The sequence below is a fragment of the Oryzias latipes genome, chromosome 22 (genome assembly GCF_053564925.1).
Source record: "Oryzias latipes strain Hd-rR chromosome 22, Olatipes_Hd-rR_3.1".
NCBI classification, from domain to species: Eukaryota; Metazoa; Chordata; class Actinopteri; order Beloniformes; family Adrianichthyidae; genus Oryzias; species Oryzias latipes.
In genome coordinates this window covers 901185-928552 of record NC_136258.1, presented here as the reverse complement: position 1 = coordinate 928552, position 27368 = coordinate 901185, and the positions used below count along the sequence as shown (strand labels likewise).

At 44.4% G+C, this 27368-nt stretch overlaps 1 protein-coding gene across 3 annotated transcripts in view; it reads left to right on the top strand.

The window, feature by feature from the left end:
- The window catches only part of alk (ALK receptor tyrosine kinase), a 705488-nt gene that overhangs the window by 673915 nt on the left and 4205 nt on the right, over positions 1-27368 (top strand). For all 3 annotated transcript variants that reach the window (XM_023951462.2, XM_023951461.2, XM_078940523.1), the window contains exons 26-28: positions 10685-10786; positions 11061-11195; positions 17749-17839. In XM_023951462.2, coding sequence (XP_023807230.1) covers positions 10685-10786; positions 11061-11195; positions 17749-17839 — 328 coding nt within the window. The remainder of the gene's footprint in view (positions 1-10684; positions 10787-11060; positions 11196-17748; positions 17840-27368) is intronic.

Genomic DNA, 27368 nt, shown 5'->3' with positions numbered 1-27368 from the left:
ATTCCAGTAAGAGATACTGGAAAAAAACATAGCAACAAAATCCCTGCGGTATTACATCATACCCATTTTATTGTAGTCTGGGGGATCTGACATGTCGCTTCTGTCTTTGCGGCCTCACTCGGAATCAGAGCCACCAGAGAGAGAACTGGTGCTCCACGGAGAACTGAAAAGACGTGACAGTAAAGCTACTTGAACCTGTGAGTCATAGTCTGACTAGTTGGTATCATCAGATTCAACAAGCTTAAATGTAGTTCATATTTCAGGAAAACACTCTATATCAGTAAAGGAGTTTGTTTCTACTTTTGCCAGATGTCTGAACGGCACATTAGTTCAACAGATTGTGCAGGGAAGTTGGGTACTGAGTACAAAACACGGAAAATTTCAAAATAAATTAACCGTATTTATGGCGAGTTTGTAGGTTCCTCACTACTGGTCTGAAAATAAATATACCTGTTTATTGTAATATATGACAAACGACAACAGATATCAGTTTATAGTGATTAGAAATGCCTTTCTTTAAATTCTGCATCATTCTGTTTCACAATCTTAAGATCCAAAAGAGAATTCAGCTGGCTGTGAACCCCAGAAGAAGAGTCAAATGGGGTACACTGTCAGGAATTGGAGGTGTAGGACTCAAAATACAGGAAAAATTGGCTTAAAGGGGGAGAAACGGGAACATTTAATATATAAAGTAAACAAGACAAAAACTGGAGAAACAAAAAAGAAAGCAGATGACCTGACAATGTAGAACGGAAAACCAGACACTTCTAGATACTGGACAATTAACAGAAATTAAGACAGCAGTGGATGATTAACCCTTGTGTGTTTATCCTATGGGGTCAAGATGACCATTGACATGTTCTCCCTACCATGACAAAGGTGGATAAAGGCCTGTTCACACCGGGACGAAGACAAGCAAGAGCCTAATTCAAAACAAAGAAAAGTCGTATTCAAAACAGACACATCAAAAGTCAAATGAAACGTATTTATATTTTTTGGCAAAGTTGTGCACAGGTGTTGACCATGTTCAACTCCTGGTGCCCCACACCTTCACCAAGAGTTTCACCGTTGGATTCATGGTGCAGCTGGGGCGGGGCACTTTGGAAACATTAAGATAGTGCAGACTAAAGGCCCGTTCACACCGGGACGAATTTCGCCCGCGATTTTCGCCGACGTTTAACGCCTCGTGACTAAACAAAGGGCACCAATGTGAGTGTGCACACCGACGCGAAAAAACGCCACGCGTCAAAGCGTCACTTTTTAAAAAAACGCCTCGGGTTCGTTTTTTTGGTTTGACGCGTCGCTTTGAAATCTATTCGACCAATGAGAACGGTGCTTTTGCACTCGTGTCTGGAGCTTCTGAAGTTACAGTAAAACACCACTTGGGGGCGCTCAAACACAAAACTGCCTTGCTGAGCACACATACCAGCGAAGAAGATAGACGCCAAGTAGCGTCTACACAGCCGCGAAGAAATAATGACGGACATTCTAAAATATCCCCGAACCAAGCACCAGTTGGAGCTACTGGTGCTTGGTTCTTGGAAATATTCATGTTTTCTTTGTTTGATTCTGACAAGAGCGTAAATACTTGCTCTCTTCTTATGAGTGAAAAGCAACTTTAAGAAGCGTAAAGTTGCGCAGCGCCACCTTGTGTAGAGGAGTATTTCTGTTTACATTAAGCGCCATCTAATGTCAGGGAATGAAATTGCATGTTCGCTCGGCTCATCGTCAGCGAAAATCGCCTGGGTGTGAACACAAAAAACGTGGCGAAAAACGCTGGCGAATAACGCCTGGCGAATATTCGTCCCGGTGTGTACGGGCCTTAAAGGTGGAAAGATTTCATGTAATCCATGGACACCAGTGAGGTTCTCAAATTATTAAAGAAAAAAGGTTCAGAGCACTGTCTAGTGGGTTTAGATGACCCAACTCCCAATGTTAACGTGGTTAGGATAGCACAAGGGTTAACATGAACCAGTAGCAACTGAAACACCACAGAAAACTAAACTAAACCTTAAAATACTCATACAACAGTATGAAATAACATTAAATATTACAAATAATTTCAGGATTCTGGGCATAAAAGTTTTAGGATATCTGTGTTTAAAATATTATCATCTGTATTAAACTTGATTCATGTTGATCATGTCTGCAGCACATTGTGCCGACATAAATAACCTCCAGTGTGATTGCTTTAGATGTCTTCTAAGTCTATGATAAAGTAAACTCATGTTGACAATAATTTGTTCACGTAACAAAATGACAACACTATCCCTTTTACCCATACAGGTTACATAGCTGAGTAATTATCTATTAGTACTTTATTTTGATTTTTTTAATTTGACCTCATTTCCATGTTGTTAAAAGGACAAAAAAGTGTTTTCTGGCCTTTTCCGCCTTTGAGCCCCTTCCCCTCTAAAATCCTGCCCACGTCTCTGCCAGAGAGAGAGAGATCCATTCCTTTGGTTGTGAGCCTAAAAAGGAAGGTGTTAACCAACACTCAGCAGTGACTGACTCATTTCAATTGAAGTGATGGATAATAGAGTTTGGCAGGTAACTGTGAGTCTGCGATGCAGAACCTCAGAGATAATCTTTCATGCAAATGGACTGTCGTAGTGATTGCCTTCTCTGCTTCAATGATTAGGTTTAATTTTCCTCAGGATTACTTCCACTGCTAATAGTTTGCTCAGTATATATTTCCCTTTTAAGCGTATCATCTCCTTGCTAATCATCTGTGTTGATCTCTGCTCTTCTGGCTCAAAGTGAACTTGGACGGTGTCTTATGCAACTTCCGTTCATGCCAACTGAATCACAGACCCAATTAGATGAAAATTATGTTTTTGGTGTTTTTGACATGTTCTTGTGACATTTTTCTGATGATGGAGGACATATAAAAAAATCAAGATTAAAATTGCATTTCTAAGCATTTCTTTTTTTAAATCAGTAGCTGCGTTTACATGGACAAAAGTAATCGGAAAGAACGCCTGATCGGAAGAAAAATGCGTCATGTAAACACGCCGTTCGGAATACTCTGCCCCGATCAGATCGGATCAAAATTTCTTTCTGATGGAGATAGGTGGGTTTTACGGATTGTTGATCCCATCGTTGTCCATGTAAACCGTTCAGTCTGATCGTGTGTCACTACTGCTCTGGTTTACGTCATGAATAGACAGTGTTTCGCTTCAGAGAAAGCTTTGGAGCTCAAACAGTTTGACCGGCTGCTCCTCGGATGCCCGGTGCGAAGAGCCGCTCTGCCCTCGCCCCACCCTCGCCCCGCCGGCTCTTTGCCTTTCCCCTCTCTTACACCCCTCACAATGGGGGTGCGGAGCGCTTCGTGCACCGTGATGTCTGGACCCTGCGCGGTCCGGGCTCGGGTGCCGGTGGACTGAGCAAACTGTGTCTCTGAGGAGAGCAGTTGGATTAATAACTTTGTGTTTGAGGGGAGGGGATTGTGCTTTGTTACGTGTGCGTTTTGTTACTTATTTTGTTATGTGTGGGAACTGCGATCCGTCCCGCCGCTCTGGATTAGCAGCTGCCGGACTCAGGAGAACCGTGTGTCCGAGCAGAGCTCGGACCTCCAGCTCACTCAGCGGCTTTGGGGCGGTGTGTGAGCTTATCAAAGCAGAAATGCCGCTCAGTCTTAGAAACCGTTCAAATAAGCTAACACTTGGATTTGTGTTTCCACAAATCCTTTGGTGTATAAAGGCTGATGTTATTCCCACATAGTTACGTGCAGCCAAGATGCAGATTGCAGCATTTCCCGCATGGATTTTATGTTCAGCAAACAGGGCTAATGGTGTTAGCGTGTGTTAGCCTCTCCTAACACTGTCTTCTTCCAGCTCCGTTCTTCCACAGAAAAAAGCACTGACCACACGGATTAAAAATAAAACGATGAGCGAACAGGCGCTTCATAATATTCATAACATTAATAAAAGCACATTTAGAAGATCGTCTCTGTGTGAGGGGTTGTAAGCTAGCAGGAAAGCGTTTATGCAAATGGGAAATGGGGGCGGGATTACTCCACGCCAATAGTTATGCCCACAACTCAGAGGGGAACTTCGAAAGAACTACAGCAGCAAAAACTATGTCTTAGGAAACCATACAGGTTTTTTCTCTAAAAACAGCTTTTGTTTTTGGTTTTTGGTTTTTGCTGTGAGATCCCTGCTAAGACCCAGACAGCCAGCAGCACCAAGGGTCTTGCCTATCGGGACCCACACTGGATTTAGCTCATTCCACACCCATGGGAGTAAAACCCAAGTTTCCTGCATTACAGTCTCACACCCAGCCAACTTATCTACCCGGCATAATAATTATAAAAAGACCACTGAGAACACTGTTAAAATAGATCAAAAGATGATTGAAGAGGGACTTTAACAAATTTGCAGGTTTTGCATCAAAATACAACTGTTTTGCCTTTTTAACAGCTAAGCGGAGGCTTTCCTGCAGATTGAGAGGATTCCATAAATATTAGGCCTCTGCACAGGTTACATGGGAAATTTGGATTTATTCATGCAACTTGCAAGACTTTTGGCCTCATCAGAAGATTAGCGCAGTTTTAGTCTTTTCTTAAAAGGGAAAAAAATGTTCCTGCATCTCTGGCTCACAGACTTTTATGAAGCCACATGAATTTTTCTGCTTCATGTCAGTTGTTTTATTGACAGTTTCATCTCTGTTTTTCATGTATAGGTGAATCTGATTCCTTTTGTGTGTGTGTGTGCGTGTGTTTTGGGGGCACCGGCTGAGCGTCACATGAACACCTGGGAGTTACTCGCTGTAATTACAGCGTGTCCTGTGCAACCACGTGAAGCCTCAGAAGCCCAGCTGGCGCTTCTCTTATTTTTCTGATAGGGAAAGTGTTCCCGCTATTCCTTTACAATTTCAAAAGCCTCACCGCACTCAATTTGTCAAGCGTCTAGCTCTATAGCCCTTTTTTATTATGGCGTGCTTGCCATGTTTATAAATTAGTTCCAAAAGCAGTGGAGGGAAGAGATTTTTATGACAAAATTAAATTCCAAACAGATGCGCTCCTCTCTAGGAAAACAAAAAAAAAAGAGATAAATAAAGCAAGTATAGGCAGCTGCGATCCCACGTGTCCATTTGTTTTTGTGAACATGTTGATGGGCTTCATCCACGCAGCAGCTGCTTCAAATCAGGCCTTGGGATTGAGGCAAAACTAAAATGAGATGAATCACACGTCTGATCGTTTCTCTGCACACAGGAGCATCAGGCAAAGCTCCGTACCTGAGCCACAGACTAAAGACTTTCCCAAAGCAGGAAATGTGAGAGGAAGCGGCGTTGTCATAGAAACAACACTTTTTATATGTTATTTTGTTACCAATAAAATAACTGTCAAAATTATTTTCAAATTTTACTCAGAGAAACACATTTTTACCAAATTTTATAAAGACATAAAGTGTTAATTTTGCTTTTCATCACAAAAAACACCTTTTTTTGGTATTTTATTTGTTTCCTTTGATATACCCCAAGCAGACCCTGATCCAGGACCTGGGGGGTATTCCAGGAAGCATGTTTAAACTAGCCTGACTTTAAGCCTGAACTCTGGCTGAAATCCACCTGAACTTGCTTACTCTGGGTATGTCGGTTCCAGAAGACCGGATATGAGTTAGCATAATTATGCTCCACTTGGTAACCCTGGGTTAACGCACGGTACATAAAGACATTCTCAATGGATCGCCGATTTCTGGAGTCACCATGGAAACGCGTGGAAAAAAAGAAAGCGCTATACTTCGGTGAGACAGAATCTGAGATTTTAATGACGTCGTATGAAGATTATAACGTCCATCAAAAAAGTAACACGGCTGCATCATCAAAAGAAAGAGTTTCTGCTTGTAGTAGAAGAACAGACAAAGTAAACGCACAAGTTTCTGATCTTATTTCCATTTTCCTTGTGACGCATATATATATAACTTATCCAATTTTGCCAACTTAAATGAATTACTTCTATTGGTAACAAATAATTGAGTAAAATTTAATCAACCTAATTTCTTACGTCTATAAAACTCAATAATTGTTTATACAACTCAAATTAATGTATTTATCTAACTAAATGTCATATTACTCCAATTCAATTAATATTTTTTCCATCTTAATTAATTACATTTCTTGATCTCTCATATGTCTAAGTATGAGCCGGCAGATATGCTCATTTTTATAACAATAAAAAGGACGGGAAAAAATGCCCGTTGCGCACAACTTCATTAAAGAATTTTCCGTCAATGTCACTACATTGGACACCGGTAGGGGTGCTATATAAACTCATCATCCTCTCCTTCACTCTCACTCATGGTGCAGAGACGTAAGCATAGTAGGACTAAACAACTCAGCAAAACATGGCACAACACAGTAAAACAGCTAAACAACTAAACACAATTGGTCAAAAAGCCACACTTAAACAAAAATCGGTCCAGACAGGCAAAGGAAATGGTATCCCACAATCCCTTGCGGTGCCGATCTAACAGCAGGACCAACGTTACACCTACTTAATTGAATTAATTTGAATGGAAGTAAAATAACTGTCTGATAACTGCATGTTATTTTTTAACTGACTTAACAAACAAATGATTTATCTTAACTGAAGCAAATAACTATTTTAGATAAAAGTAAAAAAGTTACATTTTCCAACATCCATATGTGGTCTTATCACCCTCTCACGGTGGAAAAAGTATTATCTGAGCTTCTTCATCCATTAAATCATCTTCAAATAGACACGCCATGCTGCTTCACCTGTCTGAAAACAAACTAACCTTCAACTAAACCTGCTCCACACCAGGTTATATTCAGAGCATGAGTTGCCATGGCAACTTGACCTACCCTGAAACATACCTCCATTTCTGGAACCGAAAACTGAGGTTATCAACTTCCTTAGCCTCAAACTTACCGTGGGAGCTAGCATAACCTGCTTTCTGGAATACCCCCCAGGAACCACTGGACCAAACAGCATTACAGGATGTAAACAGAGAAGGAAGCTAGCAACCAACGTGAAGCAACAGTGAGACACAGCAACTCACTGAAATGTGGTCAGATGAATGCAGGCTCATTAAAACCATTTTTAACGTGACACACTTTGCTTCCCACACTTATTTTTCTGACAATCTATGTCATAAACCCAGCGGTTGCCTTCTTAGCCATTGCTAAGACTACGGTCATGTATGCTAAAATGCCACCTAACTGCCAGTTTCAGCAAAATTGCTGAAACTGGCATCCAATTGTTGAAAATCAGCCCAGGCATTCGACGATGGCTGTTGACATGGGCTGGGGGGCCAGCAACGATCAGCCGTCAATCGGGCGATGCGTCTGTGTATGCACACAAGCTCCTTGAGCAGACTGAGGACCACTGAGAACCACTGTGAGCAACCCCCCCGCGCTGCAGCTCTACAGCTCTCCTTTTTTCTTCCTCATGTTATACTTGCATCTGAAAGATGAACTTTTTTGAGCAATTTGAGTTTGTAACTTTGTTTCTGATGTAAATAGTATAATTGTGTATGCAATTTAGTTTTGTGCACTGCACATTTTCAGTCCACATATTCTTGTGGACTGAGAATATACAAGCGGTGCACGTTTGCGGAATTGCACATGGAACATTGCCTTCGGGACAGCCGCCATCCAGAGCAGTGGCGGTTTTTGATATGGGCGATGTGGGCGGTCGCCCAGGTCGGCATGCGTGCGTTACGCACATATAGTGTTGTGCTACGATAGATGTCAACGACATTCAAAGAGGAAGCTTGCAGGTTTTAATTTGAAATTGCTTCAGCTGCCGACACTCAACACTTTTAGTTTGATTCATCAGACTGTTAAGAATATCTTCATCCTATTTGCTCTTCACACTTATGGTGCAAAAAAAAAAAAAAAAAAAAAAAAAAAAAAAAAAAAAAAAAGATGAAATAACTCAGAGTGAAACAACGTAAAACAGGCACATGAAAAGGAATTGGGCAGAACAAACACCCATGCTCAACAAAATTTCGACAAAAGCAGGCAATGGGGATTATTTCCCACAATTCCTTGCTCTGACACGGCAGACCCGACACGCACGTGACCACCGCCTTCTGCTGCAAGACATTTGCGGCCACACCTCTTTGCGGCAGTCTTTGGAACATAAGTCAAAAAACTCGAGAGGGGGGCGCAACTCACCGGTGGCTGGCTGAATCACACTAACAGGTGTGAGGGGAGTCTTTTTCTATCTGACAATCAACTCTGAGCCGTAGCTGCGGCTCCCGTCATAGAGACGGAGCCGCGTGTGTCAGAGGGAAGGGGAGGGGGAGGGGGGATGAGCGCGGACCATTTTTTATGGATTGAGGTTTTTTGGAGGATTTCTACTGTTGGTGTTGCACAAAATTAGGGAAATGCCAAATATTTTTTGAATAATCCCACTGATGAGTTCTATGATTTAGTCTTTAATGTTTTATAAGACCTAAACATATTAATCACAATAAGTTTTTTTTTTAGATCTAATCCCTCTGATATGTTTCACAAAGACACACACAGGACGTCACACATTAAGAAATTATTGCTAAAAATGAAGCAGGAGTCCAGCTCTAAAAAAAATGCTCTAAAAATGATAAAAGAGCAAAAAAACCCGGAATTATTTGATTTGTAATTTCTTATTAATATTTCCAGGCTTTCTTTGTTTTGTTCAGAAGCATGTTCATATTTGTATAATTTTGACAGAATATATTTCTATGGAGAGCAAAATATTACAAGTTATTTAAGGTTTAACTTGTGTTCCTGTTTTTATTCATATTTATGTTCAAAAAGTTCAGTTTAAAAGGTTTAAAAGTTTAGCTTTAGTGTGTTCAGTAAATGTTTATCTTCTTCGGCCCTAAACCTTAAGCGTGTTTTTAACTTAGGCCCCCTGTGTGACTGAGTTTGACCCCCGCTGTAATACGAGTCTAGAAAAGTCATGCATTTTTTTTGTAAAATGGCTAAATAGAATATAAGAAACACAACAGGATGTTGTTGTCAAATTTTGTATGTGTGCGGGGGGGGGGGGGGGGGGGGGGCGCTGGTGGGGTTACTCGCCCAGGGAGTAAGTCAGTGTAGAACCGCCACTGATCCAGAGACACTTACATCGTCCAATCATAGCTGCTGCTGGTCGGTGATCCAGCTGCCACCGCCCCTTGGCCGCCCTATTCTATCGTCATCCCCGCCTGTACAATGGCCGCCGGCCTGCCGCCATCTGCATTCATGACCATGCCATGACCATGCCATTTTAAAATACTTTGAGAAAAGCGTTGAGATTTTTTTCAAAATGTAAAGGGCATTCTTTCTAAATAAAATGTATTATTATTTTTATTAAAAAAACAAAAATCAAGTGGCGGCAGCTAGTCAGGAGATTCTACTGAGGCCTCCCAATCGCGTGGTGGCAGTCGTATATGTGACTGTAGCTTAAGGCGGTTGCCTTGCAGTATGCCTCCGCCGTACCAAAGTAAAAAGTAAAAAACTGACTTTACAGACTTTTCCGAAGAGAATTTGAAAGCATAGAAAAATGTACTTCTAAAAATTCTGTACGCGAATCAAAATCTTCACGAAGAAGTACGGGAGTTGATTGATATACAGACCGGCCTATCGAACATCCTATGATACATACAGCTAATTCTGACTGTCATCAGAACGTCGCTTTCTATCCTGTAGCATGTCAAGTCCCTGGCAGAAGACCACTCCGAACAACCGGAGTGTTTATTGAAGCCATCCCGCGTGTCTCTTCCTGCTACCGGCTCTGCAGTTCCCGCCCGATAAAAAAGAACTCATTAAGGATGCAGTGTTTTCTCCGTACCCAGCCAGCAGCGCCTTTGAAATGCCACGATCCCCCCATTGCACGGTTTACAGCAGAGCATGACATAGGATAGTTGCTGCTTTCTGTCTTTGTAAAAAAACGTCTCAACTGTTCATACAAAAGTATCTTTGTTTAATCTTGTATAGTTTTTAATAGTCAATACATAAACAACAATGTACAAGCAAACATGTAACTAATAAACATAACTAACAAAAATGTACTGATAGTATTTTTATATATATATATATATATATATATGTTAGAGTTCACGAGGCTGGACCCAGAAGCAGGACAGAACAGAGATGGTTGGTGAGAAAGAGTTTTTAATCAGTCCCAGTGGTGGTGGGGAAGTTCCGGCTTAGACGGCTGGATCCTTGACGGCAGATGAGACCAAAGGTGTGAAGGATGCTGGAGGCAATGTCTGAAGGAAAAAGATTAACAGTGGATTAGGATTCTTGGCATAGGCATGAGCATAGGCATAGAAATGGTTTTGACAAGGTCTAGAGTTTAGCATAGGTCAGTACTCTACCGCTGAGAGCAGACGGACTGACATCGGCTGGAAGGTGAGGAGTCCATAAATAGGCTGAAGGTTGACAAGGAGACTGGAAACAGGTGAGGCGATTATTCCCTGTAGGAGTGGGAGGAGCTCATAATCCTAACATATATAGGTAGATCTTCAAGACATTGTCGACTCAAAAGTAACTCACATGCCAAAAAAGTGTGAGCACCCCTGCTGTAAGTAAAACCTATTGAATCTTGCACTAACAAAGAAGCTCTTAAAACAGTTGAAGCTTTAGAAAAGAGTTTTTTTTTTATTGTTTTTTATCCTTCAAGTGTTATTGTTTTGTTTTTGTCTTTCAGCCTCCTGGCAAGTTCAATAATATTTTGTGTGCACAGGGCCAGCTATTATAGGAAGGGTGGGCGCGCCATGCTGCCGGTGAAATGGATGCCACCTGAAGCCTTCATGGAGGGCATCTTCACCTCCAAAACAGACACATGGTGAGAGTCCTGCACACGCTTCCTGCACTGATCTAATTCCAGAGGAAGCAAAAACTTCACCTCCAATATTTCTCATTCAGACAACTGCTCATATGCGTTCCTACCTTCCTTCGTCCTTCAACCCCCTTTAATCCTTCTTTTTTTTTTTCCACGGCTGAGTCTTGTCCTCTACTTTCACTTTTGATGATGCCCATAATTTATGACATCATTTGCCCTGTGTTTTACCTACTTAATCTTTTTCTGCTTTTAACAACTCCAATCTCTCTATTTAAAGGTCATTTGGGGTGTTGCTCTGGGAGATCTTCTCGCTGGGTTATATGCCATACCCCAGTCGCAGTAACCAGGAAGTGCTGGAGTTTGTAACCAATGGAGGAAGGATGGACCCCCCGAAAAACTGCCCGGGGCCAGTGTAAGTCCAGATGAATTCATGGGAGCTAAGGGCATCCAAATGATTTGACCGCTGACTGTATGTGAGAACTGGACTGAGTAGCCCCTCCCACCTCAAATTCCAGATAGGAACTACCTGCAGTATCTGTCCGTGAAACAGAGTTTAACAAAAAACATGCCCTGCATTTTTTCTGTTTTATTTCTAATCTGATTCTGAAGGAAGTTTTATTTTGGAAAACTACTGGATTCTCTCCATCACATCCGACTCATTCTTGACGCATGTCAAGTCTCTCAGTTACATGTCTAAAACCCATCCACTACTTTCTTAACGCGGCTACACCGACCACTTAAGTGAAACCACCAAGCAAGCGAAGTTGACAAAAACCAAACGTAATTGGGAAAGTTTTTTTTGCAGAAAAGAGTCAGTGAGGAAAAAGAAGAAGAACCTTTGACTTAAAAATAAAAGAAAGCTGCATTTAATAGACAAAACCTGAAATACTTTACTCCAAATATGAATATATTGGGACAGTTGTTCTCAAACACAACAAGAATAATAATAATAATGCATAATATTTAGCAACCGGCTGACTAAAGTTAGAAGGATTCTGCTAATAAAGTTGCTCAAAAGGTGGATTCCCGTTTATTATTATATTTAGAAAATACCAGTTTTAGTGACTGGTTTTTTTTTTATCCATCACACCTGATGAGGTTTTGGGTAATGGAAGAATTTATATCACATTTGAGTAATTCCTACAAGAAATCTAGTGTACAAATAAAGTTTAAAGCAGCTACAGATATTCTATATTTTATTAAGGATAAACTTTGTCCACAAAAGTTAAGGGAAACTGAAGGCTAGACAGAGAAAAAAAAAGAAATCAAACACTCACTGTACTCACCTTGTACAGACCTTGAAAATATTGTCTGATACTAAACTGGCCTATGGCCTGAAAAAGTTTAGAGACTACTACTATAGACTTCTATAGAGAAATAAACAGCTATGTCTTAGTCATTCTTTTTCTCAGAATAACCATTCTTGCTCTGCTACCTTTTATTAACACATTCTTAATGATCCTAATTTTGGATTTTCCTGATACTTATTCTACAGTGCAAGTTATTAAAGTTAGAAACAATAAAAGTATGTGGGGCCAAGGTTTGAAATGGTTGATTGCCAGCTTTTGTGTGGTCTGTTTTTAAGTAGTACCGGTGTGGCTTCTAACAAGCCCACTCCCGGTTGGCCAGGGTGGTTGCTATAGAAATGTTAATTCAGACCGATGGACCAATGACTTCTTACTAACTGTCTGGTTCCAACATGGCAACATCCGTGCCGAAGACAAATGGAGACTAAATTGACTTCATTTTGTTAGAGTCGGAAGTAAAGAATTTTCTGTGGTGATGTCACACTTGCTCACTCCTTTTCTCATTTACAGTAAATGGTTCTAGCCTGTCTCTAAACAGCTGCCATTTGTGTTAATTCAGTTTATGTTTCTATGTGTTTATACATGTGTGTATATGTGTATCTGAAACTGAATGTGTATAGAGTGAACAGGACTATATTAGATAGCGGGTGCACTAGGTGTTGTAATACATTGGGTGTAGGGCATGAGGGTAAGAATTTATGAGGCTCAAACTTCTTCTCACTTCCTTTCAGATAGTTCTTGCATTTTAATTGTCCTATTGCTTATTTTAAACTAAATAGTAAGTAAATAAACTTGGTTCATAATTTTATTAAAAAGAAATCAACTTCAGGCGGGGTGTGTGGACACAAGCGCAGGACGCCAGAAGGTAGGTTACCAACAATTTAATCGTGAATGACTCGAACAAGAAGCAAGTAATCAAAACGATCCGGTGACATGTATCGGACAACACACAGAGTATATACACAACAGTGAATGGGAAACAGGTGCGTAAACCAGGTGCGAACAATGATTGAACGTAAAGACAATAAGTGTAATAAGGAACCAACCGGAAGTGAACAGAAACAAAACAAAGCCGCCCTGGCCCCCCGGTACCTAACAGTACCCCTCCCTCAAGGGGCGCCTCTGGGCGCACCACCGGGCTTGTGAGGGTGGTGCCGGTGAAACTCCTAGAGCATGCCCTTGTCCAGAATCCTAGACGATGCTTCCCAGGACCTTTCATCAGGTCCATAACCCTTCCAGTCCACCAAGTACTGAAAGCCCTCTCCCCGCCGCCTAACGTCCATAATGCGCTGAATGGTCAACGCAGGCTGACCGACGATGATCCGAGGCGGTGGGGGCAGAGAGGGTGATGGTTGTAGCGGACTTGTGACATGAGGCTTCAGTTGGGACACGCGGAAGACTGGATGGATGCGCATAGTCCGAGGCAGGCGTAACTGGACCGCCACGGGGTTAATCACCCTCACCACTTCGAATGGTACGATGTTCCTGGGTGAGAGCTTCCTCGACTCTAACCGCAACTTTATGTGAGCAGTAGAGAGTAGAACTGACTGGCCTGGCACGTAGGGGGGCGCCGGGCGACGATGCCCGTCAGCCAGTCTCTTGTTGGTGGCAAAAGAGCGGAGGAGAGCAGCGCACACCTCACTCCAGACGCGCCTGCAGCAGCGATAAAGGTGTTGGACGGATGGCACCGGTGGCGGTGCCATCCGTCCTTCTCCTCACTGGCATCCTGCAGTGACTCAAAAGCAGAGTTCATTAGGGGGAGAGGATAACGATTTTTAATCGTAATGGCACTTCAACCCCGATGGTCAATGCAGGGCCGTAAAGAACCATCCTTCTTCCCCACAAAAAAGAAACCAGCCCCCACACGCTATGAGGACGGCCTGATCAGGCCCGACCTGAGGGAATCAGCCACGTACTGCTCCAGGGACTCCCTTCCGGCTTCGACAGGCTATAAAGATGGCTCTTAGGCAGCACGGCTCCGGGCTGTAACTCAATGGCACAGTCATGGGGCCTATGAGGCGGGAGCGAAAGAGCCTGATCCTTTGAAAAAACCTCCCCCAGGTCATGATATTCGGGGGGAACCATGGATAGGTCAGGTGAGGAGGGATGCCCCACTGGGACCGCGGGGTTAACTCCCTGATGCCGAGCCGAGCGCAAACAGGTTTTATGACAATAATCACTCCAACGAGTGATGCGATTAGTGGGCCAGTTGATGACGGGGTTATGTGTCAAGAAGCCAGGGGAACCCCAAAAAAAAATACGATTTAAACAAATAAAACCAGGTGAACTCATGATGATTACCAGAGACAATGAGGTGGACTGGCTCAGTGACACGGTTAACAGTGGAGACAATCTCTCCATTAAGAGAACTGACTTGTAACGGACGGGGAAGTAACTCTGTAGAAAAACCGGCCTGTTTGGCCAACTCGGCATCCATGAGATTCTGCTCTGCCTCAGAATCTAATAATGCCCCCAACAGGAACCCCCCAGTCTTAAACACAATATGGACCTCCAATAAGCACGAGGAAGGACTAGAAATAGTGGGCGCTTGGCCTCCACTAGTCAGTGTGCCCACTCTTAATGACAAGCAGAGGCATTTGGGCAATCCTTGAAGAAATGACCCCGCTGACCACAGTACAGGCACTCACCTGCCGTCATCCGGAGTTTGCGTTCTGAAGGGGATAGGCGCCCACGTCCCAAAATCATAGGTTCCTCCAAAGGGGGTGCAGGAGGTTCTGTGGAGGTAACAAAAAAAGCATGAGGGGAGCGTGAAGAGAAGTCCTCGGTACGTTCTTCGGAACGGGGAAACACAGTCCAACGTCCCCGTCTGCGATCCTGCAAGCGGTTGTCGATTCGGATAGCGAGGGCTATCAGAGGTTCCAAAGAAGATGGAATGTCCAGTGGCGCGAGATGTTCCTTCATCTCCTCGGAAAAGGCCCTCCAGGAAGGCATCCGTAAGAGCAGCGGGATTCCAATCGCTCTCTGAACCGAGAGTCCGGAATTCTATGGCGTAATCGCCACCCGCCGAGCCCCCTGTCTCAGCCGCCCGCATAAGTTCTCGGGCCATCTCTCCCTGGCTACGTGTGTTGGAAAACCTGGGTAAAAGCCTCCAGGAAGGCAGGAAGAGAAACGCAAGTGGCAGCTCCTAGTTGCCATTCTGCAGTGGCCCATGCTGCTGTTCGGTAAGTGAGGTGCGAGATCATAAAGGCCACCCTGGCCCGATCCGTCGTAAAGGTGGAGGCGTGTAACTCGAAATGCAGCTCGCACTGCATAATGAACGCTCTACAATCCTCTGAGTCACCGGAAAACCTCTCTGGTCGGGCCAGCTGCACCGCGGGAGCCGATGAGGAGGAAGGAAAAAGCGAGATGGATGGTGAAGGCTGCTGGGCCTCCTCGGCTAGGCGGTCGATGCAGCTGAAGAGTCCCGTCAGCTGTCGATCCTGACGATCGGCCATCTCCAGCATACCTCAACGCAGGAAGCCAAGCTGCTCATCCTGCTGGCGGATGACCCACTCTGGGTTCCCGAGATCAGTTCGGGGAGGATTTGTGTCCGCTGTGTCCATTGTTGACCGGATCGTAATGTCAGGCGGGGTGTGTGGACACAAGCGCAGGACGCCAGAAGGTAGGTTACCAACAATTTAATCGTGAATGACTCGAACAAGAAACAAGTAATAAAAACGATCTGGTGACATGTACCGGACAACACACAGAATATATAAACAACAGTGAATGGGAAACAGGTGCGTAACCAGGTGCGAACAATGATTGAACGTAAAGACAACAAGGTGCGGAAGTGTCAAAATAAAACCGGAAATGAAAAGAAGCAAAACAAAGCCGCCCTGGCCCCCTAACAATCATTAGGTGTTTGTTAGCCATTTTCCTGTACACAAAAAGTTAGACAACAAATAAAACACGTCAGGATTTTATTTCTTGCAGTACTATGGTATTACACATAGTTTGTACCTGAAACAGGGGCGGAGATACCCCAGCAAAAAGAATCCCCCCCCCCCAATTTTTAATTCAATATTAGTATCATTATTGACAAAGATGACAAAGCCTGGATAAATACAGAGGGCTGTGTCAGGATGGCATTTGGCGTAAAATCTTTACCAAATCAAATGTGCGAATAATAAAATAAATAATTGATACTTTACTTATCCTACAATGGGGAAATTCTTCTCTGCATTTTGACCTGTCCCCTGGGGGGAGCTGCAGGCTAGCCACACTCGGATGGGGGGGGGGTCAGCTGGCTGGGGAGAACGGGGACCGATCTGCCAACCCTTTGGTTATTGGACGACCTGCTCTACCGCCTGAGCTAAACTGCCGCCCAATAAGAAATCAGTCAAAGACCGGCTTAACAATGCCATACGTGCTCTTTAGAGACTTGGTGCTGGTGGAAATTGGACTACTGTTGGTTGAAGAAGGAGAGAAGGAAGAGATAGATGGGGAAAGTCATGAGTGTCGAACTGAGAGTAGGGACTTTAAACGTTGGAACTAACAAATGAACTGACAGGAAAAGGTAGAGAGTTAGTTGACATGATGCAGAGGAGGAAGGTAGACATACTGTGTCTAGGTGGAAAGTTAGCAAGGCTAAAGCTTAGGAGCAGGGTTCTGTCATGGTGGAGACAGGAAGGGAAATGGAGTAGGAGTTATCTTAGAGGAAGAGTTTGTTAGAATTGTTGTGTAGGTTTGGTATCCAGGAAAGGAACAGAAAGGACATAAGAACAGATGGTGGTTGATTTTGCAAAAAAAAAATGGAAATAGTTATAGTTAATACACTCTTCAAGAAGAGGCAGGAACATAGGGTGACCTGAAAGAGTGGAGGTAGAAGCACACAGATGGACTACATCTTTTGTAGACGATGTAATCTGAAGGATATCAGTGACTGCAAAGTAGTGGTACGTGAGTGTTTCCAGACAGCATAAGATGAAGGTGTGCAGGATGACCGGTGATGAAGAAAATGAACAAAGAAAGAGCATTGGGAGGAAGATTAAGAAAGATCAAGAAATCATCAATACAAGCTTCCTTCAGCATTGCAAAAATAACAAAAGCAATATTTTTAACCCTTGTGCTATCCTAGGCACTTTTACATTGGGAGTTGGGTCATCTAGACCCACTAGACAGTGCTCTGAACCTTTTTTCTTCAATGATTTGTGATCTTCACTGGTGTCCATGGATTACATGAAATCTTTCCACCTTTATCCACCTTTGTCATAGTAGGGAGAACACGTCAATGTAAGGGGGGGTCATCTAAGATAGCACAAGGGTTAAATGAAATTTGAGCCCCTCAAAGTATTTGCTGTGCCCCTGTATTTTATATGATGGCCCATCTTGGCTGTGAGCACCGTGGCTCTAGCTTAAATCTGTCGTGTTTCCATGCTATGGTAAGAGGAAAATCTTACTTTTGAAAAACTCACTTTTGAAAAACTCACCTATGATAAATATGAATTTTTGATCTTTTCATATGTGATGGCGTGTTCTTATTTGTCACACTTCCAAAGTCTTCTGTTCCCCATCTCACCACCCCATATATGTTCTAGCTCCGCCCCTTGTCTAAAACAATAAAAACAGAAGATGAAGACAAACTTTTTTTAAAGCATTTAACTGACATTTGTTTATTTTTTTTATTTTTATTAATCTGTTCACATGCATCCTCAGGTATCGTATAATGACTCAGAGCTGGCAGCACCAGCCTGAAGACAGACCCAACTTCTCAACCATCCTGGAGAGGCTCGACTACTGTCTTCAGGTAACTATGAATGAATCATTTATTTACATTTTTCCAACAAACTAATAAATGCCTTTACTATTTTATATTTTTACCATGAAACTTCCCACAGTACTCATAAAAATGATAATGTTTTTTTTTGTTTTTCTTTTTTTTTCTTTAAACTTGTTCTGCCCAACAGCTGAGCAAACAGATTAGAGCTGAAAGCTTTTTGTGTTGGACAGGTTTTACTATCACAAAAAGAGGTTATGTAGCTACAGGAAACTAGAGTGTAGATTTGTATAAACCCCTTTTTGTTGTATTATTTTTTATTTATTTGTTACATTTAGTGTGTGTGGCGAGGGAGAGGGGAAGAATGTGAGGGGAGGGTGGGGGATACAAACACTGATTTGAATAAGTTATTATTTTAAGCTGTAACAATTATACCAGATCTGCTTGGAAAGACGAATGTTACATAAAAGGTGAAAATCTGACACTAAGATGAGCGAAAAAAATCTGTCCATCAATACACTGTGGGTAAGGAGGACGGATGAAGGAGACAGGGAGCAGTGTGGCAGTGTGCACATGCACGTGGGGGTGGAGATACATGCATGCTGCCGACGTGAACCGTGTGTTCATAAGGGGAGCCAGATCCTACCCAGCCAGACCAGCCAGACCAGAAGAGGGGAGGAGAGCCCTCCAGGCCAGAAGCCCCCCCAGCATCCGGACCCAGGCAACCCGGGAGGGGAGGAGGAGGGGACCGCCAACCCCACCAGCCAGGCACAGAGAGGGCCTCCCTACAGGGGCCCCCCCAATGCCCAGAGGCACAAGCGAACCCAGTGTCCGGCCCCCAGGCCACAAGACAGGAGCGCTTAGCCGTACCAGGCGGCAGCCATGGGGGCCACCGGGCGCCGGACACCGAGACAAAGGCCAGGGACGAAGCCAGGGCCCCCGGAACCCATGAGCCGGCCACCACCCGACCGGCGCCCCGTCTCCGCAAGCCAGCCCAGGCACGCGACCTAAGCAACCCAGGGATTGCCACGCATCCACAGCCACCCCCATAACCCTACAACCCTACACACTACAACCCCCCCCCCCGCCATAATATCTGAGCCCCCCTCCCCAACCCTCTCAGTGCCCTCCCCTCTGTGATGGGGAGGGAAAGCCCCAGAGGGTCCCAGCGAGCCAGCCCCCAGGTCCGTCCTACCCATGCACTCACGCACACATACTCACAATCATCTGGTTACCCCCAGCGCCGTATGCCCGACCATTCCCGCAGCCGACAGGATACCCATAAGCCCGGCCGCCCTGAGAGGACCAGGCGGGTGAAGACCGGCGGCCCCCCCCCCCGACCCCACCCATGTATGGAGGTGTGGGAGTGCTGTGTGTGCAGGGCTCGACATAGCCATTTGTCCGCTGGCCCGGTCCTGTTTTTCGAGCAGTGCGGACCACAAGACTTTACTTTTCACTTGTCCGCTCGGGCCACTAAAATATTTAACGGTTTATATATTCTTCACCTTTTTCAATAAAGTAAATTTTGCGAAAACGTGTAGATTTACCTCGTCTTCATAATTTAGTTTTTCTGCTAGTCCTGTGTTCAGACTTCAAGGGTTTCTATGGGAAACCTTTGATCACTTCTCCTTCTCTCCCGCCTGCGCGCGCTCGGCTTTCACTGCCGAGCACCACGCGGCACGCGCTCACTACTTTTTTTTTTTCAAACTTTATTGAATGTAACAATTCAATACAAAACAATGTTAAACAGCAACAACAAAGGCACAAGCCAGTGGGTTATTATTACATTTGATTATAAATCCGACACCGTCACTGAAGAGAGACTGAAGCATGTCAGAGATGTGGAAGACATGGCAGGAATAGATAGGAATATGTTGGATGGAGTAGTGGGTATAATTAGTAGTATGGACAGCAAGATATTTAATGAATGCATTGAAGATGAAACTGTATCCACTAAGCTTTAAGCTGAATGTCAAAGAATCAAAGGCAACTCCAAATACCTGAATCTCAGACTCAAATGCAGTAGAATGTTAAACTACTTAATTTTGTTTTTCTTTACAACACTGTAAGCAGTAAGTATTTTTAGTTAGCTGAATGATCTCAGTAGACCTGCACAATATGAGGAAAACTCGCGATCTGCGATATCAGAGATTAAAATTGCGATAACGATATAATTTGCGGTATATAAACAAACAGCAAAATAACCAAATAACCATTCCCAGTTTAAAAATTATACTCCAAATGACCCACGTTGACCCAGGTTACAAACATCTAACATAACAGGGCTCCATCTGATTGGTCAACAATGTGAAGGCGTCCATCCGATTGGTCAAATGCATTAAGGGATTTATTTGATTCGTTAAATGGTTCTAGCTGCCATTAGATTGTTTTAACACATTTAAGGTTTATGATTTATTGCGATATTTGCCTTTAGAAGCACCATGAAAACTTCTGAACTAGTGTTACCTACTACACTGCAGTGCTCTCTTCAAAACATCTGAAACAGACTAGAGCAGATTTAAGTTTGATATGGTCTATTTTCAGTCATTGAAAAGTGTAGAAATAAGTGATGTCACCAGAATGCACCAAATTGTACCATATTAAAAGTTTCCGGGGGGGCATGCCCACAGACCCCCCTAAAGTTGCAAGCACCTGCGGAGCGGCGGGTCCCGCTATGCGCGGTGTCGGGCCAGTAACTTTCAGGCAGGGCCAGTAAGTTTCAAAAACTACTGGCCCTGTGGGCCAGTGCAAATTTCTGGGCTATGTCAACCCCTGGTGTGTGCTGCAGGTAAAATAGGAGGTCCCCAGTGTGGGGGGCTCCACCGCTGCCAAGCCGCAAAGCCCCCCACTCCGGGGTCCCTCTGTGAGTGGTGTGTATTTGCTGTGTGCTGCTAGCATGCAGTGTGTGTGTCTACAGAGGAAGTTAAAATTGTGGGGGGGGGGCAGCGAAAGGTGAGCACAGATGTTTCACCGTGCCCCCCTCCACCAGACCATCTCCACAAGGCCCTAGATGAATCAGAGTGTCTAATATGCAAGTAAAAAGCGGGGAGGAGGGCGGGTGCCAATGAGAACCCAGAGAGGGGCATCCCCAGTGAGCCCCGCCAGCATACCCCTCTCATCCAGTTCCCGGAGCCCTATGTGCCTGTGTGCAATATTTGTTTGGGTGAGAGCGGGGAGGAGCGGGCGGATGGGCACAACCGGGTGAGAAGGCTCCCCCGAGCGACCGGCCCCCCAGCCGGCCGCGGTAGGCGCCCCCTTCCCAGAGCGGCCAGGCAGCCAGAAACGGCAAGCCAGCCACAGTTGGAGGCCAGAGCCTCGTAGCGCCGAGAGATAGCAAGCAAGGAAGGGTCCCGGTGCCAGAACGGAGAGGTAGGGGGTCCAGCCCCACCATTCATACCCTGGCCTCCCTAAGGACTAGCACACCGCCCCCCCAGCCCCCCCCCCCAAAAAATAAAGAAATAAATTTAAAAAATTAAATAATAATAATAATAATAATAATAATAAAATAAATAAATAATAATTAATAATAACAATAATAATAATAATAATGAAATAAACCCACCCAAGTGAACCCCTTAACCCCTGCTGTGACTGCGGCGTCGACCCCCGGGGGGCCAGGCCACGCACCAACTACCGGCCACGGGCAAAACACCGGCCATGGGCAGACGACCCCAGGCCCCAGAGCCCCAAGCCCCCCCCAGCCCCCGCCACGGCGACCAGCCACCCAGCACGTCACCCGTCCGCCGTTCCCGGTCAGCCGCACTGCCTACCCTGTGCCCAGAAGGCACCCGCCCAGGAACCCCTGCCAAGTTGCCGGCAGAGTGTGCGCCCCCACCACCACCCCACCCAGGCAACCAGAGCCCCGAGCCGGGAGAACGGCAGGCCTGGCAGAGCCCACCCCCCCAAACCCACCCCGGCCCACCCAACCAGCCAGGACCCGGCTCAACCTATCACCATCCCACCCCTACTAGGTGATGTGACTAACCAGCTGGAGCCAGGGAGAGTCTGAAGCCGACAGGTTTTTTGTGGAGGACATTATCTCTGAACTAATATGCTCTGACATGAGGTTTCTGTAGTGGTTGATGCTAAGATTATTTTTAGATTTCCAGTTTAGGAGGATAGTTTTCTTTGCGATACATACAGCGGTGAGAACCATATAAGCCTTGTTAGATTCCATGTTGATGTTATTCAGGTCACCTAATAAGCAGAATTTGGGGCAAGCAGGAATCTTATGATTAAACCAGATTGATAAATCCTCACAAACCTTACGCCAGAATGATTGGACAGGTGGACAGACCCACAGGGCATGCAAATAGTCGTCTATGTTGTTACCTGTGCACTGTGTGCATATAGCAGACTGATTGAGACCCATTTTAAATAACCTCTGTCCGGTGTAGTGAGTTCTGTGGAGAATCTTGTATTGAATAAGTTGCAGATTAGGGCTTTTGGTCATATTAAAGGCATTCAAACAGATCTGTAGCCAAAATTGATCACTAGAATTCAATGATAGCTCAGACTCCCATTTTGTCATGTGTAAGTAAATGGTTTCATCTATGTCTGATAACATCTTATAAATTTTGGAGGTGAGTTTGTGATTTTTAAGGTCCATGAAATGTGTTACTGTAAGGGGAGGGTCTAGGTCTATTTGGGTCAGGCAGTATTTAGTGCTTATAGCTGATTTAAGCTGCTAATCTAGCCACAGGGGTTGCAAGCCAGTTGCCTCTGTGCCGGTCCCAAGCCCGGATAAATAGAGAGGGTTGCGTCAGGAAGGGCATCCGGCGTAAAAATTGCCAAAATAACCATGCGAATCATCCACAACACTTTAGACATACCGGATCGGTCGAGGCCCGGGTTAACAACGACCGCCACCGATGCTGTTAACCTACAGGGTGTCGGTGGAAATTTGACTACTGTTGGTCGAAGAAAGAGGGGAGGCAGAAGGGCCCGTGGCCAGAGAGAGAAGGGAAAAGGCAGGAACATAGGTTTGAGAATAGGGACTCTTAACGTTGGCACAATGACAGGGAAAGGCAGAGAGCTGGCAGACATGATGGAGAGAAGGAAGGTAGATGTACTGTGTGTGCAGGAGACAAGGTGGAAGGGCAGCAAGGCACGTAGTATTGGAGGAGGATACAAACTGTTCTATCATGGTGTTGATAGGAAGAGAAACGGGGTAGGAGTGATTCTGAAGGGGGAGTTTGTAAACAGTGTTCTAGAGGTGAAAAGAGTCTCAGACAGGATGATGAGCCTAAAGTTAGAAATTGAAGGGGTGATGGTGAATGTAGTCAGTGGGTATGCGCCACAGGTTGGCTGTGAGTTAGAAGTGAAGGAGAGATTCTGGAGTGAGTTGGATGAGGTCATACAGAGTTTCCCCAGAGGAGAGAGAGTTGTTATTGGAGCAGACTTTAATGGGCATGTTGGTGAGGGCAATAGAGGTGATGAGGAGGTGATGGGCAGGTTTGGTGTGAAGGAAAGGAATCTGGAGGGACAGATGGTGGTGGATTTTGCGAAGAGGATGGAAATGGCTGTAGTCAACACTTACTTCCAGAAGAGAGAGGAACATAGAGTGACATACAGAAGTGGAGGTAGGAGTACCCAGGTGGACTACATCCTATGTAGACGAGGTCATTTGAGAGAGGTTATTGACTGCAAAGTGGTGGTAGGAGAGAGTGTAGCCAGACAGCACCGCATGGTGGTGTGTAAGATGACTCTGGAGGTCAGGAAGAAGAAGAGAGGGAAAACAGAAAAGAAGACCAAGTGGTGGAAGCTACAGAATGAAGAAACTTGTGAGGAATTTAGGCAGAAGTTGAGACAGGGTCTGGGTGGTCAGGATGAGCTTCCAGATGACTGGGAAACTACAGCAGAAATTATCAGGGAAACAGGTAGGAAGGTGCTAGGTGTGTCATCTGGAAAGAGGAAAGACGGTAAAGAGACTTGGTGGTGGAATGAGGAAGTACAGGAATGCGTCCAGAGGAAGAGGTTGGCTAAAAAGAAGTGGGATGTAGAAAGGACTGAGGAAGGTAGACAGGAGTACAAGGAAGCGCAGCGTAGAGTGAAGAGAGAGGTGGCAAAGGCCAAACAGAAGGCTTACGATGAGCTATATGACAGGTTAGACACAAAGGAAGGAGAGAAGGACTTGTACAGGCTAGCCAGACAGAGAGACAGAGATGGGAAGGACGTGCAACAGATAAGGGTGATTAAGGACAGAGATGGAAAGGTGCTAACAACCCAGGAGAGTGTACAGAAAAGATGGAAGGAGTATTTTGAGGAGCTGATGAACGTGGAAAATGACAGGGAAAGAAGGGAGGAAGATGTGGTTGTTGTGGAGCAGGAAGTAGCAGAGATTGGAAAGGATGAGGTTAGGAAGGCTCTGAAAAGGATGAAGAGCGGAAAGGCCGTGGGTCCTGATGACGTTCCTGTGGAGGTATGGAAGTGCTTAGGAGAGGCAGCAGTGGAATTTCTAACAAGGTTGTTCAATAGGATTTTAGAGAGTGAGAAGATGCCTGAGGAATGGAGGAGAAGCGTTCTGGTTCCGATCTTTAAGAACAAGGGTGACACGCAGAACTGCAGCAACTATAGAGGAATAAAGTTGATGAGCCACACAATGAAGCTGTGGGAAAGAGTAGTGGAAGCCAGGCTTAGGAAGAAGGTGGAGATTTGTGAGCAGCAGTATGGTTTCATGCCCCGTAAGAGCACCACTGATGCCATTTTTGCTTTGAGAATGTTGATGGAAAAGTACAGAGAAGGTCAGAAGGAGCTGCATTGTGTGTTCGTAGATTTAGAGAAGGCGTATGACAGGGTGCCGAGGGAGGAGCTGTGGTACTGTATGAGGTCGTCTGGAGTGGCAGAGAAGTATGTCAGAGTAGTTCAGGACATGTATGAGAGAAGTATGACGGTGGTGAGATGTGCTGTAGGTCAGACAGAGGAGTTCAAGGTGGAGGTGGGACTACACCAAGGATCAGCTTTGAGTCCTTTTTTGTTTGCTATGCTGATGGACAGGCTGACAGACGAGGTAAGACAGGAATCTCCCTGGACAATGATGTTTGCGGATGACATTGTAATTTGCAGTGAGAGTAGAGAGCAGGTGGAGGAACAGCTAGAGAGGTGGAGGTTTGCTCTGGAAAGAAGAGGCATGAAGGTCAGTCGTAGTAAGACAGAATACATGTGTCTGAACGAGAGGGATCAAGGTAGAAGCGTTAGGTTACAGGGGGCTGAGGTGAAGAAGGTGCAGGAGTTTAAGTACTTGGGGTCAACAGTTCAGTGTGATGGAGAGTGTGGAAAAGAGGTGAAGAGGCGAGTGCAGGCAGGTTGGAGCGGGTGGAGGAAAGTGTCAGGAGTGTTGTGTGACAGAAGAGTGCCAGCAAGACTCAAAGGAAAGGTGTACAAGACAGTGGTGAGACCAGCTCTGCTCTATGGGTTAGAGACGGTAGCAGTGAGACAGAGACAAGAGGCTGAGATGGAGGTAGCAGAGATGAAGATGTTGAGGTTCTCCTTAGGAGTGACCAGGTTAGACAGGATAAGGAACGAGTACATCAGAGGGACGGCTCATGTTGCCTGTGTTAGCGACAAAGTCAGAGAAGCCAGACTGAGATGGTTTGGACATGTTCAGAGGAGGGATAGTGGATATATTGGTAGAAGGATGTTGGAGATGGAGCTGCCTGGCAGGAGGGCAAGAGGACGGCCAAAGAGGAGATACATGGATGTCTTAACAGAGGACATGAAGTTGGCTAATGTTAGGGTAGAAGATGTCCATGATAGAGTGAGGTGGAAAAGGATGATTCGCTGTGGCGACCCCTGATGGGAAAAGCCGAAAGAGAAAGAAGAAGCTGATTTAAGCTGCTGATATTCTAGAAATTTGTTTATATTAATTCCATAGGTTGAGGATAACGTAGAGAGGGACATAAATTTTCTATTCTGAATTATATGCTGGAACTGCTGGATTCCTTTGTTCTTCCATGAAGCAAAATGAATCATGTTTTTGTTAATCAAAATGTCAGGGTTATTCCAAATGGGGGTAAGTTTACATGGAAATAATGTGAGGTTGTTTTTTTTAAGAAAATCCCACCAGGCTGTTAAGGATGAGCTGATGTTTAAACTTCTGAAGCATTTGTGTTGTTTAATTTTAGAACTGAAGAAAGGTAAATTAGAAATATTTAGGTTATCACAGAGATTTTGTTCTGTGTCTAGCCAGGATTCATCTAGCACACCAGGATTCAGCCATTTTTGTACATAACACAATCTGTTCGCGGAGTAGTAGTCCTGGAAGTCTGGAAGGCCTAGTCCTCCTCTATCTTTAGGTTTTTTAATAGTTTTTAAACTGATCCGTGGGGGTTTACCTTCCCAGAGGTATTGGGAAATGAATGAGTCTAATGATTTGAACCAAGTAGTTGGAGGTTTGGAAGGAATCATTGAAAACAGGTAGTTAATTTTTGGGAGAATCGTCATTTTTATGGTTGCAACTCTCCCGATTAGAGAAATGGGTAGAGTTTTCCATCTAGTGAGATCAGCCTCGGATGTTTTAAGTAGTTGGGTGTGGTTTAGCTTGAGTAGATCAGAAAGCCTAGAGGAGATATTTATACCTAAGTACTTTATGTTGCCTGTTTGTATTTTCATAGATGACGGATTTAGATAATTGCAATTAATTGGTAGAATTGTGCTTTTAGACCAGTTTATGGAGTATTCTGAAACTGAGGAAAATCTATTAATTAGGGAGATGATTTGGCAGATGGAAGATTGTGAATTTGGAGTAAATAGTAAAACATCATCTGCATAAAGACTTATTTTGTGTTCTAAATTTTTGGTTTGAATGCCTTCAATGTCTCGACTTTGCCTAATAGCAGCAGCTAGAGGTTCAATAAATAGTGCAAATAAAGACGGAGATAGTGGACAGCCTTGTCTGGTTCCTCTTTGTAAATTAAAGCTTGGAGATGTTTGATCATTTGTTCTGATACGAGCATTAGGAGAGGCATATAATATTTTAATCCAGTTAATAAATGATTTTCCAAAGCCAAATTTGTTCAGGGTGGCTATTAAAAATTTCCAGTTGACCCGATCAAATGCCTTTTCTGCGTCCAGTGACAAAATGGTTGCTTCTCGGTTGTTGGTGGTTGTATAATCTATGAGGTTGATTAATCTGCGCATGTTGGTAGATGAATGTCTACCCTTTATAAAACCTGTTTGGTCAGGATGTATTAGAGAGGGAACTACCTTCTCCAGCCTTCCCGCCAAAGCTTTGCAGATTATTTTAAGATCTGCATTAATCAGCGATATGGGTCGATAGCTGGATGGTGATGTGGGATCTTTCCCAGGTTTCAGAAGTAAGATTATATTAGCAGAATTCATATTTGGAGGTAGATAATTGTTGTCCTTAATTTCTATTGTCATTCTGAGAAAAATGGGAGCTAAGATTTGCCAAAACTCTTTATAAAATTCTGCTGGGAAGCCGTCCGGTCCTGGGGCTTTTTTACTAGGCATGTTGGTTAATGCTTTATGCAGCTCTTCTTTAGTAAAAGGGGACTCCAGGGCTGTGATTTGTTCCTCTGTTGGTCTAGGCAAATCTATG